At 38.8% G+C, this 13674-nt stretch overlaps 2 protein-coding genes, 1 long non-coding RNA gene and 2 pseudogenes across 5 annotated transcripts; all 5 read right to left on the bottom strand.

Annotated features, from left to right (window-relative positions):
• Nucleotides 1-77: 77 nt before the first annotated feature.
• Nucleotides 78-1168, bottom strand: LOC110745753 (glucan endo-1,3-beta-glucosidase pseudogene; annotated as a pseudogene).
• Nucleotides 1169-2154: 986 nt separating this feature from the next.
• Nucleotides 2155-3184, bottom strand: LOC110745758 (potassium transporter). Its single transcript, XM_021945890.2, has 3 exons — nucleotides 2718-3184; nucleotides 2574-2637; nucleotides 2155-2448 (listed from the first exon to the last, which is right to left on the bottom strand). The coding sequence occupies exons 1-3, from the start codon at nucleotides 3024-3026 to the stop codon at nucleotides 2279-2281; spliced, it is 543 nt and encodes a 180-aa protein (XP_021801582.1). The 5' UTR covers nucleotides 3027-3184; the 3' UTR covers nucleotides 2155-2278.
• A 344-nt stretch (nucleotides 3185-3528) lies between these two features.
• Nucleotides 3529-9099, bottom strand: KT2 (potassium transporter 2). Of its 3 annotated transcripts, none has more exons than XM_088248348.1 (10): nucleotides 8928-9099; nucleotides 7245-7343; nucleotides 6808-7042; nucleotides 6485-6730; nucleotides 6348-6401; nucleotides 5800-6060; nucleotides 5654-5706; nucleotides 5440-5557; nucleotides 5094-5348; nucleotides 3529-4921 (listed from the first exon to the last, which is right to left on the bottom strand). In XM_088248348.1, exons 2-10 carry the CDS (start codon nucleotides 7281-7283, stop codon nucleotides 3816-3818), a joined length of 2367 nt encoding a protein of 788 aa, XP_088104474.1. In that variant the 5' UTR covers nucleotides 7284-7343; nucleotides 8928-9099; the 3' UTR covers nucleotides 3529-3815. The 3 variants fall into 3 exon arrangements, with proteins under 3 accessions (XP_088104474.1, XP_088104473.1, XP_088104472.1); XM_088248347.1 differs by lacking the exon at nucleotides 8928-9099 and adding an exon at nucleotides 8444-8467; XM_088248346.1 differs by lacking the exon at nucleotides 8928-9099 and adding an exon at nucleotides 7537-7684.
• A 767-nt stretch (nucleotides 9100-9866) lies between these two features.
• Nucleotides 9867-10023, bottom strand: LOC148297037 (U2 spliceosomal RNA; annotated as a pseudogene).
• A 1210-nt stretch (nucleotides 10024-11233) lies between these two features.
• On the bottom strand, nucleotides 11234-12238 carry LOC148297036 (uncharacterized). Its single transcript, XR_015833987.1, has 2 exons — nucleotides 11720-12238; nucleotides 11234-11422 (listed from the first exon to the last, which is right to left on the bottom strand). It is a non-coding gene; the product is annotated as an uncharacterized LOC148297036 (long non-coding RNA).
• Nucleotides 12239-13674: the final 1436 nt, after the last annotated feature.

Below are 13674 nucleotides of genomic sequence, written 5' to 3'. Positions count from 1 at the left end.
AATGTTGCATTCTTTAGAGACAAATTACATCCTAATTATGAAAATTAAAAACAAATCCTAACTGTATAACCACATAAATTACTGAAACCATGCTTTGTTCTTTAATTTTTGTTCACAGGAAACTGATTGGATAAACGGGCCACTTGTTGGGATGAAAGAGACCCCAGTGTTGCTCCACTGCTGCACCAGGCTTCATGTTTTCATTAAACATGGAAAACAAGTAAGTCTCAGTGGAGTTCCCTGGCCGCCTTGGAGTTCCACGGGACGATAAGATGTGGCTTATTAGGTTCGCATTGTATATTTGTGCATTGGCCGGTGTTGTCACCTTCCCATTCCCATGGGAGGGCCAGCCTGTCTCCGACACCACCACTTGGACTTTGGGCGCCCCTGCTTTCTCCAATGCTGCATGTAATGCATCCACCATGGAGTCAAACAGGTTATTATAACTTAGACGACCGTCTGTCACGACCTTCCCAGAAACGAACAATGCATAAGGCAGTGAAATGTCAATTGTGTCCCCAATGTAGGCAAAATAAGGGTACACATTGGCTAATAAGGGTGCACCAATGCTACTGAGGTATCGAGCAATAGGTACCATGTACTCCATGGTGTCTTGAGAAAAGGCTCCAGCTGAGGGAGGGTAAGATACACCCAAGACTGATGTTGCAATTGAAGTGCTGACCTTGATGCCTCTATTGCCCAATGCATTTTGCAAGTTTTTCATTGCTGGGAGGACATACTGGGCCGAGTCTCCTGGGATGACCTCATTGCCAACAGCTATGTATCGAAATTGGATTTGGTGTGAATAAGGTGTAATGTATGTTGCTACCCAATTCTGAGCAGCAGAGTAGGAGTTTGCAAGTTGTTGAAGATCCTCATTCCTAACTCCAACTAGGACTTCGATGCCAGTATTGCGAAGGGCTTCGAATGCTTCTAGGTTTGGATCATAGAGTCTCATTCGTCCGATTCGATTCGATGTGTACATGTCAATTACTTCTCTTGGTGGTGGCAAGTTGTTGGCCACCATTCCATAGCATACTCCAATTGAAGAAGCGACTGTTAATTAGGGAAATACAAGCATGTTAGCAAATTTACTATTTCTGTGTAACTAGTACTTCGTTAAATTTTAAATAAACAATGGCCAGTGTTCATCTAAACAATAAGAAACAATCAGTTTTATGACCCAAAAAATAAATAAATAATTTTTTACAGGAAGTGTATTTTGGTTAGCAGAACAACTCTCAAAATCGAAGTTTCAACATAGAGTATGGAGATGAAATTTAAGGTATTTTTTTCCAACTTTAAATATGGTCTATATGATTTTCATTCTCAAAAAATAATAAAACAGTCTAGATGGTTTACTAGTTTCAGAATCCAACATTATCTTAATCATATTGACGACGAATACCAAAAAATTAAGTTCACATGTATGATAAAACTTTTAACACACAAGCAAAACGAGGCTAATTATAAGAGAAAACAGTTATAAACATTACAAGAGTTTGTAACAATAAACTCACCTGCAAAATTTGGTCCAAGTAGCACCGAAAGCGTGATGGAGAAGATGAGACAGAGCGATTGAAAGTTGCGGGCCATTGCAAAGATTGCTATGAAGCTTAGACAAGGTCTGCAACTCGAAGCGTGATTTGATTGATTGTATGAATAATTTGCAAAATACAATTCTAAACTAGGCTCTTTTATAGGTTAAACCAAACCCCATTTCCACAAGGAAAATAGACATAACTCCTAAATCCTAATTAGCAGAGGAAAATCAAACCCAGGATTGTTTGGAAAAGGGAAACTTAAACAAACAAAAAGGGGAAAGTTTCCTACAATCTTTAAACACAGTTTTGATTTGAGGCCTTGGTTTGCTTGCAAATTGCTTTAAATCACACACATGTTACCAAGTTTACATTATATGCATGGCCTAAGCTGACATTAAATGCAAGAGTGGATGCATAAATATACGTCGTGCTATTCGTATCGTATCGTATCATATTGTAGCTCCATCTGTTTTTGTTTTTACTTGAATGCTTGGTCAAACGAAATTTGAATGGATTTGCCCTGCTGCATGTTTTAGTTCATACTATGATCACTTCAATGCTCAATGCTCATCAATTACAGTTAAAAGAAAAGAGAGAGAAAAACAAGCTAAGTTCTCAAATCTTCTACCCAACATTGAATTATATATTTTTGTATCTAAAATTGGCATCACATCGCATCACCAGTTAGGCTCTGGGATATCTGATATACAATACAAGCACCATGTTCTCTGTCTTCATCCTGAGAAAAGTCTGGTAAAAAAGTTGCCAGATTTCGATTTCTCCATACACGCCACATGAACATATCTTCCAAGTTTGTCCACTTGCCTTGGCTCACCCCCTGTATCTTTCTTGCAAACCTTGCACGTTTTGTCTACCCAGCCCTCTTCCACATATTGCCCATCCACTGATTTCCAAGTGAAAAACAATTACGAAAGTTAGGAAAATCACTACGACATTGAGCCAAAATATTGAGAAAAGAGTGCTGCTATTTGGATTGAACCACACTATAATTTCAAAGTTTCTACATACCATCAACATAAGATTTGAAGAAATCCTTGTATGTTCCTCCAATTTTCCTTCTCAGAGCCCCATACTGCATGAAAATAAGAAAACCCAATTAGCAAATTTTTAAAACAATGAGCTAGTTTGAAAGCATTTTAATTTTCAACATACCTGTTCCCTGGACATTCTCTCTCCAGACTTGGTGGCCTCTCTAGCATCTTCAATAAGCAGAGCGTCCTCTGCAGACCTGGTTTGAGAAAAATCAAGTGCTTCTGTCACACTGCTAAACAATGACTGCTTGGTTTTCTTGGGTTCTTCCTTGTTGTCACCTTTCTCACCCTTCTCTGTTTTGGCTAAGACCCTAAACTGAGAGCTCTTGCTGACGAACCCGCCACGGTTTGATAAGCACTCTGCAACTCCAAAATTTGAAGGGAACTTGCCGTGTGGAGGGGTCAAAGGAATTGTTCTTAGAACTCCCATGTCTGCTTTACTTTGCAAAAATTAATGAAGTTAATTTTGCTCCTTGTATGTTGTTGGTGTTTGTACCTGAATCTTTTGCCCATTTGGACGACTAAATAGTAGCCACGCGTAGAGAAAGATAGTATGCCTGCCACTCACTAGGCTTGGTGGTCAGCATAATACTACGTGGCCCTTTATCAAAGCAGTCATTTGGGTTTTTCCAAAGTCATTCATCCAGAACTCAAGTATCTTATAGAATCTGAGACTGATGGCTGGTGAAAAACCAAGTTTATTTTCAGATCACTCATTTTATTAAATGGGTGATTTGGATCCAGGTCCTCAGATCCACATCATTTAGGATGCAAGCGCACATGCCATGTTGAACAGAGTTGGTGTTTTATTTTTCCCTTATACAATTGATAGTTTAAAACTATTCTAATCCACGGGGATGGTATCCGAACTTCAGTATAACCGTTATACATACATTATTGATCATATTGTCTACGAGGGTAGAACAGATTGATTGTTCTAAATAATTAGGTTTCCCAGACTACAGTAAAATCTGTAAATGGCATAAGATCATGACAAGTCAGGTCTGACATCGACCCAAGAAAAAGTTGTAATTTTTACAGTTTTCTGGTAGTAATCTAGCCAAATGTCTGTGAGACTGATGGCGTGGTAGAGGAACATTTTTCTACAGACCTCTTTGAACTACACAATCATCTTCCTAGCACATCCCTTTCAACTCTCTCTGCCGCAGGAGTGAGCAAACAAAGACAAAACTATTTGGTAATTACATGTCCGTCTGGTCTAGACAACATAAACCATGCCAACCTCAAGAAGGGACACTGGTGGCACTTTGAGCGCCACATCTGCCCCCCTGCAATTCTTCCTCAGGAAATTATACCCAAAGTTAATGGCCAATCTCTTCATTATAGATGAACCTTGCTTTGCTTTAACGTGTGAGTGCCCGAGTATAAACGCCGTCCCAGCTTGTTGAGCTGCATACAGATCCTCAAGCTCTTCACGTATCTGCATGGCATTCTCAGTCCGGCTATCAGCCTGAGAGTCCTCATCAATGGCAAACCTCACTCTTCTTTCAACTGGTTCCATCTCAATAACATCTGTTATGCTTTCTACGGTTGGGAAACCAACAGATACACTAGCTGGTTGAGTCTCCTCTATCTCATAAGCTGGTGCACCAGAAAATGCCACTGTTCCAATGACAGCCAGTCTACAGTCACTCATATCAGTAGACCTTGATGCATCATCCTCAGTGCACGAGCTAGTTCTCTGTGTTCGACACCAATCATATCGGATGAAATCAGCCAGCCTATCAACTAGTTCTGATTCGAAGGAGTCAACATCCTGATGAACATCACGGTATCCATACCGAACAATGCACCTATAGGACCGATGAGCTGCAGGACCAACACGACCCACCAGGTAGCGCTCAGCAGGCGGAACATAAGGGACAGGGACTGACTTTACACACACAAAAACTAGAACGCGGTGAAAAGCAGGAAGGTTGGTTACAAAGCGGGAGAAGTTAGCAGGAATGCCAGAGGTGAGATCTGTGAACACTAGGCCAATGCCAGGGACTCGAGCAATTCCCAAGCTTGGACCCAACGCTAGAAGCCAGTCCAAGGAAACCTTGTTGTGGAGGTCAAATTCGTACTTCTTGATGGTTGCATAGTGCCAAACAAACATGATAGTCATGAGGAACAGAGCAAGAAGAATGGGGAGCCAGGCACCCTCCCGGAACTTTGTGAGTGAAGCTGAGAAGTAGAGCAATTCAATAGAGCCAAAGAAGATTAGGAAGCAAAGGGCTAGAATAGGTGGCTTGCGCCAACAAAGGATGATCACCAAGGAAGTGAGGCATGTTGTCACTAGCATAACCGCCATCACTGCTAACCCTGAAATAAATAAATAAGAACTGCTGCTTAGTACTTCAAGAAACGTTAGTGATTTTAAATTTTAAATTAGCTGCCTTTGGATGTATTCATGATAAGAAATTTAGGCAGACTCTATGAATAAGAGATGAATTTTATAATATGAATCTAGAAAAATATATAAAGACCAACTTACCTGATGCATTCCCCAGATGTTTTGTATCTCTAAATCCAATGGTCACTGCAATGCAGAGGATCATGAGCATCCAATTGATCTCAGGGATATATATCTGGCCATGTACCTTGTCAGAAGTGTGAACAACCTTGACTCTTGGGAAACAACCTAGTGACTGGCTCTGGTTTATGATAGAAAATGTTCCACTGATGATTGCTTGGCTTCCCACAACAGAAGCAAGAATGGCCAGTACAAGCACTGGCCATCTCACACTTTCTGTACCCAAAAACGTAAAGTTGTCACATTTTCTAATGAAATCTTGTTGAATAATATTCCTGTCTTTAAAACAAGAATGACAAACACATACCTGGAACTGAGACATAAAAACTAATCCGGTGACTAGTGTGGTGATGTTGTGATAAGTAAGCAGCTTGACCCATATATGCCAATATAAGTGCTGGATAAACCAAAAAGGTAAAAGCAACCTGCACTAAGACAGTGGGGGTTGCAACTCCCTTATTAGCATCCAAATAAGTATTCACAATGCATAGAGAAGACACTGCGAGGAATGTAAGACTTACCTGAATAGCAGAATATGAGAAGTGGCCAAGATCAGCAAACATGGCCTCTGAGCCTGCATGCATAGCCACACATTACTCATCAATATGCATGACAACAGCAAAATATATACAGGAATATGATATATGCAAATATTTTCCAAAAGTACCTGTTATGCACAGCAATATTCCACCTAAAGACATCCATCCGCTTATCCTTGTCTTCCTCAGGAACTTGAACATGTAATATGGAGACAGAGCTTGATAGATATACCGATTCCACTGGAATATGTTATATAAGCCAAGTGCACTGATGCATAGAAGCCATGCCAACACCACTGGTGCAAAAAAGAATCCAACTCGATGGGTGCCATAGTGTTGAAGTGCAAAAAGACACAACAATATGAAACAAGTAATTGGAACCACCGCATCTGCAAATTGGGACAGAATATAGATGTAAATAGACACAATGGGCAAATCATTACTTACAATTAACTGATTGTTGGTACTTTATATCTTTCCAATTCACTTCCAAGGCAATAAACAGACATACTCGAAAAAATATTAATTTCATCCCAACGTCATCAATATAATCAAAATTAAGTCTATAGTTCATCAACCATAATGTTCAAAAAACAGAAACTTTATTAGTCCTCTACCACTATTGATTGGAAATGAAATTTCTGCTACGAAATAAAATAGGAGATGAGAAGCTTACACTGGTGATGCTCCTTGGACATGGATAATTCGAGGCCAGACACCGCAGAAAAGACTAAAATAGCATAGACATGAATTAGTCAAACCAGAATGAATTGCAACATTTTTTTATATTGTTTAAACTGGAAAGACGTCTACCTGAAATAGCTGGCGTGAGCACTCCATCACCAATTACCATACAAGTGCCAAGAAGAACAAGAATTAGCAAAGCAGTGTGTAAGGCCTTGCACTTCTCAAGTACAACTTTCAACCTTGAACTTTTTTCCTTTTCTGGTGGGTGCTCCAATATATAAGTAGAGAGTGCTTCATCAGCAAGCTGCCGGTTGGGTAGAAGGCTCACTTTTGCATGCCTGCATATCAAAGAATACAGTGCAAAAGTACCACCTGCAGAAAAACATGCAAGAAAGGTTTCAACCTAAAGACAGGACAATAAAAGCATTGTTCAGTTGTTCAGTACTTACCCTCTCCGTTATCATCAGCTCGAAGGACTATAAAGACATACTTGAACAGAGGGACTAAAGTAAGAGTCCAGAAAACAAAAGAAAGTACACCATAAATCTCTTCATTGGTCTCTGAATGTTGAATGTCTTCTGCAAATGCGCTCTTGTAGACATATAAAGGAGAAATGCTCAGGTCCCCATATACTACTCCAAGACTCTGGTAGGCTAAGAGCAGAATATTCTTCCAAGAGTCCTTCTGAAATGCAGTTCAACATACAACTTTCTGAGAATTCAGTTCATTTCTAGAACCAAATGAACTGCTAAAATTATAATCATTTACCAAGTTTTTCAAACATAATTTGCTTATAAAACCATACCCGGCCAGAAACTACAAATGGGTTATAATGCCCATAAGCAAAGATACACTTAAATTGAACTTATGAAGATAAAGCACTAACCTTTGAAGTGTCCCAACACTTCACTCTCTCAAGATCCATGGCGCTCAACTTTCAACTCTGAGACTAGATTTCATCAGTTGGACGCAGCTACCTGCAGATCTGCATTGAGACAGTACAAGTTTTATTGGTTAACTCGAATAGAATCTAAATTATATAAAATCCAGCTAAAGAGATTTCATGGGCTAATCACACTTCCAAGAACTCCCACCCAGCTCCCTCTACTTTCCCGGAAATAGAGGAGATAAAAGGGCATATTCACCCACTTTCCAATAAGCCCACATGACATCCATACCTGTATCACATTCCCACCAAATTTTTGAAAGCTGAGAACCTTTTTTTGGTGCAAATTTCCAGGATAAGAATGAAAACTCAAAGAGATGAAACCCAAAAGCCCACAACCTTTGGCAAAGAGGCAAATACCAAAAATAAAAAGAAGTTGTGGTCACCTGCACTAGAATTATTCAGATAAAAGACTCATAAATGGAGAAGGGGCCCTCATTCATTCTCTATGCAGCAGTTTTCAGTCACTATTGTCTTACCCTCCTCAACCTATAATGGTTGGTAGGGTAGGCAAAATAAAACTGACATGTCGCTGTCAACCTTCTATAGGACAAAGATGAAGGAACTTCAATTTAACTGTGTATTCAGTAATGCATGTGGACCTAAACTTTACATTTTTCACATGAAAAACATAACGAGATAGGAGAAAATTAGAAGATGGCCAAAGAAAAAAAAACTAAGATAGGAGAAAATTAGAAGATGGCCAAAGAAAAAAAAAACTAAGTAATGGCAACGAAAGGGCACGTGAATCGTTAACAGTTGCATACACCCAAAAGAAAAAGAAAATCAGCCAACTAGTGCCCACGCAAACAAAGCTGATTTCAAGGACCATTTCTTATGTTCTGATCTTATCCCCACCCTTTTTCTCTCTCTCACCCACAGCCTTTGAATAGTTAATAATTTCATTTATGAGTTTCTGGTCTTTCCAACTTCTCACCTAATTGTTACACCCCTTCAGTCTCCTTTGCTTTCTAAACCATGAAAGCTCGTTGTGTATATAGAAAATTTTCACCCAAAAATAGAAAAAGAAAAATAAGAGATAAACAGAAAGGGTAAACTGTCCCTGTCCCTAAACAAATGTTAAATGGGTTTGCAGCTAACTCAAGAAATCAACAAACAAAATTAAGAGCACACCAAACCTGAATTTCCAGAAACTCATATATAGTATTAGTGACGAATGCAAGAGCAACGAAAGGCCAAAGAAAAAAGAGATTTTGCAAATAAGGATGTTATAAAGGGCACACCCATGTGAAGCCAAGTGCTGCTGAACATGCTAATGCTAGCTCAAATGCATTAAAGGAGCTAACTTTTTCCCAACCCTTCATGACAAAAAACATGGAGGCTGAAAGGCTCAGTCTTTTCCGTTTTTCTATCACCCAGTGGCCAGTGTGGGCGTCCCCTTTCTGACCCACTTTGTCCTTTTTTCCATTTTAGCTAGACCACTTTTTGATTGCATCAGCTATCTTCATTCTTTACTGGGTTTGAGGATTGAGATCTCCATACTAAAAATAAAAAGAAGATCGTGACCTCCATTTTTTGTAAAAAATACAGCTATTTTCTTCAAGATTCTGCCTTTGTAATTATAACCCATCATGCATTCATTTGCAAAAACAGAAATATTACCTCACATTTTCACACCAGCAAATCAGCGCGAACCTCTGGATATTGGAACATGGTAAATCCAGCAAATGAGGCACTTAACACTACTACTACTACTTGGGCAGTTGAGCTTCAACACTCAGTGGCCACAACAGCTGGCAACCGGGTGTTGGGTAAGATTTGGTGTTTATTTTGGTATGAATATGATAGGAGATGGATATGAAGTTTATATTTGGATGGCATGAAAAAGCTGACGACAGTGAATCACGGCGGATTTGTGTGCATATGAAGATTAAATGAATGAACAGACCAAATGGTAAAGTGTCCAACAACCGACCATTGCGAATGTCCCCAATATTCACTGATCAGTAAAGAGACAGTAATATTTATCTAATCATTAAAAAACAAGAAGAACGTGGGTAAGTTTGGGATATTGATTCTGTTCTAAGAATTTATTAAATAAAATAAAAATAAAAATAAAAAAGATGTTAGCGAATGGCAATGGATATTAATGTTTACCTTTATAAGCTGCAAATGATAAAAATTTATAAGGCCAATTTAGCCAAAGTCTCTAAATCTCACCCAAAAAAACCCCATGAATTGAAGCCCCTTCCCCGTAAAGGGGTATATTGTAAGTCTACGTTGCATATTTATTCATATTTAAATTTACATCACGTCAATTAGCGAAAACTTATAGTTTGCGTTGACAGTATCTAATATTGCTTGACAGTAAAGTGTTCCAAATTGGTCAACAAAGTGTCAGAAAATTATAGCTTTATTCAATTTATTTTCCAATACATAGTCAACCAAGTGTTAGAAAATTACGCTCATTTCATTGTCGTATCGTAGGGTTAGGTTGAGATCAGATACGTGGCACAACGAGCAAGCTCAGGCCACGCCACATAGTCCAAAATGAAAGGACCATTGGGCTTGAGCTATAAATTTCAAAGACTAGATTTATGGAGTGAGTGCGCCGGGCCCATGCAATAGTGCGATACTTGGTCGAAGCGCGAGGACCACAGTAGCTTGGACCTTTCCCCTAGAGAAATTAATTTAATATCATAGGAGGCGGACCATTGACCCACGCAACTGATCTTAGCCAAAAGGCCGAGAAATGTATTGACTCTAAACTCGCCGGGGCGTCTCCTTTATACCAATTCTCCGACTGATTCTCACCTCAACCCCGTCGATGAAGGATATTTCAACCTTTTTCCTGCTGTGATTCAAGTAGATTCTTACTCTCGTATTGGCCTCAACTGTAACCATCATGCATATGGAGCTGGAACAAGAATTTGGACCCCTATTGGCAAATACTTCCGTATACGACAACAGACCTTGCAGGCCATTTGAGAATAATGCAAAATAGATCAAGTCGTTTCCACCCCGCTACATTACAAAAGCATTAAGGACATTATTGTCTTTTCAACAATGCAATATTATTTAACTTTTTTTATTATCTATAATTTGGGCTTGAATCAAATGAATTTGCTTCTATTAAGGATTAATTTGGCATTGTTGTGCTGTGAAAATAATCGATGTCAGATTTGTTGTGAGAGAATGCAGTTTGGCGTTTGGTGAACTTTTTGTTAAAAATGTTGTTGGTACTGATTCTCGCATAATCAGAAAATGATTCCCGCCATAATAATTAAACCCAACGCCTCTTCGAAATTGATTCCCGCATAATCATAAAATGAAAGTACTTCATTAGCTGCTTTTCCTGATAGCTTTCTCTTGCAGCAATTTTTAACAATAAGTAATTTTCTCATAGTTTACCAAACGGATTGGGTTTCCCAATTTTTAAAAAAAATTACTTATCACCCGAAATAAACATTACCAAACGGACACTAAGCATCTATTAGTGTATTCCGGTTTTGATTAAGGGCCTGTTTGGGAGTGCTTCTGAAAGGGCCAAAAGCGCTTTCTAATAACTAAAAGCGCTTCTGACAGCGTTTGGCAGAAAAATTTAGAAGTGCTTTTGGGTCATAGAAGCGCTTCTTGGAGAAGCACCTGCTATGTGCTTCTTCAGGAAGCACTCCTAAGTGCTTTTCCACGAAGCACTTTAATTTTTTATGAAAATTCAAGATTTTTATAATAAAAGCGCTTTTGTTAGAAGCGCTTATGAGCAGAAGTACTTCCTAGAGAAGCATTCCCAAACGAGCCCTAAGTGTCGTGAGCGTCCAACTTTTTTTAGTCACAATGCAAACGCCCATTGGGCTTTAGCCATCAAATTTTCAGACTAGATTGAATGGGGTACACCAGGCCCATGCAATAGTGCATCACTTGGGCAACGTGCAAGAAAGCTACTGTGGTGGGCTCTCCCCCTAAAGAAATTAAGTTAATAAAGACATAAAAGATTTTCAACTCTCCAACTCATACTTTTCTCCACCTGTCGATGTGGGATACAACAACTTTCTTTTCTTTGGTCGTAAAATTTCTGCTGCTGATTCTCACGTATAGGCAAATACCAAAGATTGGGTAGAAACTCCAAGGCAAAATGTTGCCAAAACTCCAAGGCCACCCTGACCCAATTCAGCCATCGATTGGTTAGAAAACAACATGCTTCTTCAAACTCAAATCCACACATTTTTATTCACTCCCTTATTAACAAAAATAATGTATATATCTTACATATACAACACAATTACCAAAAACTCCCAGATAATTTGAAAACATATAAGATGAAATCCTAGCGAGCTATGTATATATGTATACATGGGAAAGTATACGTGATATCATTATGTATCATCAAGAAGGTGGTACATATATATAAAGTGAAACGCATCAAAACAAAAAAAGCACAGCGCTAGCAGACTCACTTCATGATCGATCTAGTGACCAACGCCGGGGCTCGGGACATCACCGTACCCTCCATAAAAATCATAATCTCCGCTGCCGTTATTGTCACCGGCTTCTGCCGTGTATTCGTCTTTCACATCCAAACCCTTTCGCGACGCTTTTAGGCTAGTGCTTCCCGGGTGTTGATACTTGCCAATGCGTCTGATCATAGCCGCTCCCCTGTGAAACGCCATGGACAGAAGAAGCAGCAAAGTCAGTAGCACATTCAAGAGCTCCCTCCTACCCATCTTTCAATATAAAATCGATATGGCTGATGAGAATCGAGAAAAGGGAGAAGAAGAAAGTTTAAAAAGGAGGCGGTTAGGTTAGGGCCATGCTGCTCATTTTGATTTATTAATTTAGTGCATGCACCATCATGGTGTCAATGTCTTGTCATCCAATCTGGAGAGCGATAAAGCTTCATAAAAGTTGGCCAGAAGACCAACTTATAGACTTGATGTGGAGACATGCATTGCTTTAATTTGTTTATTTTCTTTGGTAATGAGCAAAATGATAAAGAAGTATAATTGTTCTTTTTTGTATTATAAATATTTTTATAGTCTTTGACCATTATTACTGGGGACCATGAGGAGCTAGGCCATGTTTACACCCTACGAAAAGATATATGTTTTGCTGCTGTATATATCGTATATGGAAAGGAAGATCTTGTGTTCACGCCAAAAAGTGCTCAGCATGATGGTAAATTGCACTCATATAAATTAAATTTCAATTTTGCACTCTCTCACTCTCAGACAAACATTGCTAGGGTTTTAATGAATATGGGGGGTGGGGGTAGAAGAACCATGCATTAGATTAATTACTGAATGTTCATTGCTTTCAGTGTACAGAGTAGGAACTGATTATCAGGGCCGCTTCATGTGGATCTTAATTTTTGTGTGACATAATCATATAAATCCGAAGAAATGTACGAAGCCCTGAATCATAAAAGTGAATAGAAAGAGAAATGTTTTTGGGTGTATGTGCGATTGTCTACAATCAGTGATATAAAAGTTGTTTCTCATGTCCCATTAACTATATAGTGTATATAAAAAACATAAGTACATGTGGAAAGGGAGATGATAAGATTGACACAAAAGAATAATGGCATGTAAATTCCTCTTCTTTTTGACAATGAAGATAAGATTAAGAGGGGGATTAAAGGGACCAATATTCTCTCCTTCTTCTTCCTTTACTTTAGAAAGGAGTTTTCAACTTTCGGTTGCCGGTCCAAATCTGTGGGCATTGAGCCATTGACCTCAACAACAACAAAAGGGAAAAAAATAAAGTTTCATTCTCGTAGAGCCTTGGAAACTGATGATCATTGGGTAATGACTTTCACAATCTCCATCACTAATAACGTCCAAAGGATGAGTATAAACTTAAAGGTTTTGTTAATCCTAAATTAACTATCATGTCTTGAGTGACGCAACAACTGCGTGAGAATGACATGGACGCAGTCACATAGTCAAAGCTCTGTGTTCATTCCTATATGTTTTAATTTGGTGCCAATTTTCAACAAAAAATAATAACCATCCATCTGCCAAATGGGTTCTAGATTATTGACACCATTTTCTCTATGACATTGATAGCTAGCTACATGTGTCACGTGTAGGGGCACATACAAACAAAGCTAGATTCATCATTAAAATGGGGGCACCGTCAAATTAAAAATGTTCACTAACGACCTATACCTATACCTATACCTATACATATACCTATTTTTATTATTATATTTTTATGTTGGATCTTTTTATTTTTGGTTAGAAGAGAACTTAAAGGTAGAATTTGCCGACTAAAAGGCTTGTAAAGAAAAGGTGCTCATGAGCTCTTTAATCACTTTATGATATGCTATTTTTTCAATGTGGGATCTTGAGTACTAACATTCAATCAAACTTCTGTATCCAACGTCCTCATTGGCCCACTCTATCGACATTGA

Source organism: Prunus avium, chromosome 2 (genome assembly GCF_965620075.1).
Source record: "Prunus avium chromosome 2, drPruAviu1.hap1.1, whole genome shotgun sequence".
In the NCBI taxonomy this organism is placed as follows: Eukaryota; Viridiplantae; Streptophyta; class Magnoliopsida; order Rosales; family Rosaceae; genus Prunus; species Prunus avium.
Note: the sequence above shows the minus strand (reverse complement) of the source record. Positions and strands in the feature narration are given on the sequence as shown.

Coding starts and splice junctions, on each gene's coding strand:
- LOC110745758 (XM_021945890.2), bottom strand. CDS start 3,026: ATGGGAGTTCTAAGAACAATTCCTTTGACCCCTCCACACGGCAAGTTC. Junction 2,638..2,717: donor AGAGAATGTCCAGGGAACAG/GTATGTTGAAAA, acceptor ATTTTCATGCAG/TATGGGGCTCTGAGAAGGAA. Junction 2,449..2,573: donor CTTCAAATCTTATGTTGATG/GTATGTAGAAAC, acceptor CTTGGAAATCAG/TGGATGGGCAATATGTGGAA.
- KT2 (XM_088248348.1), bottom strand. CDS start 7,283: ATGGATCTTGAGAGAGTGAAGTGTTGGGACACTTCAAAG. Junction 5,707..5,799: donor AATATTGCTGTGCATAACAG/GTACTTTTGGAA, acceptor CTATGCATGCAG/GCTCAGAGGCCATGTTTGCT. Junction 4,922..5,093: donor ACATCTGGGGAATGCATCAG/GTAAGTTGGTCT, acceptor TATTTATTTCAG/GGTTAGCAGTGATGGCGGTT.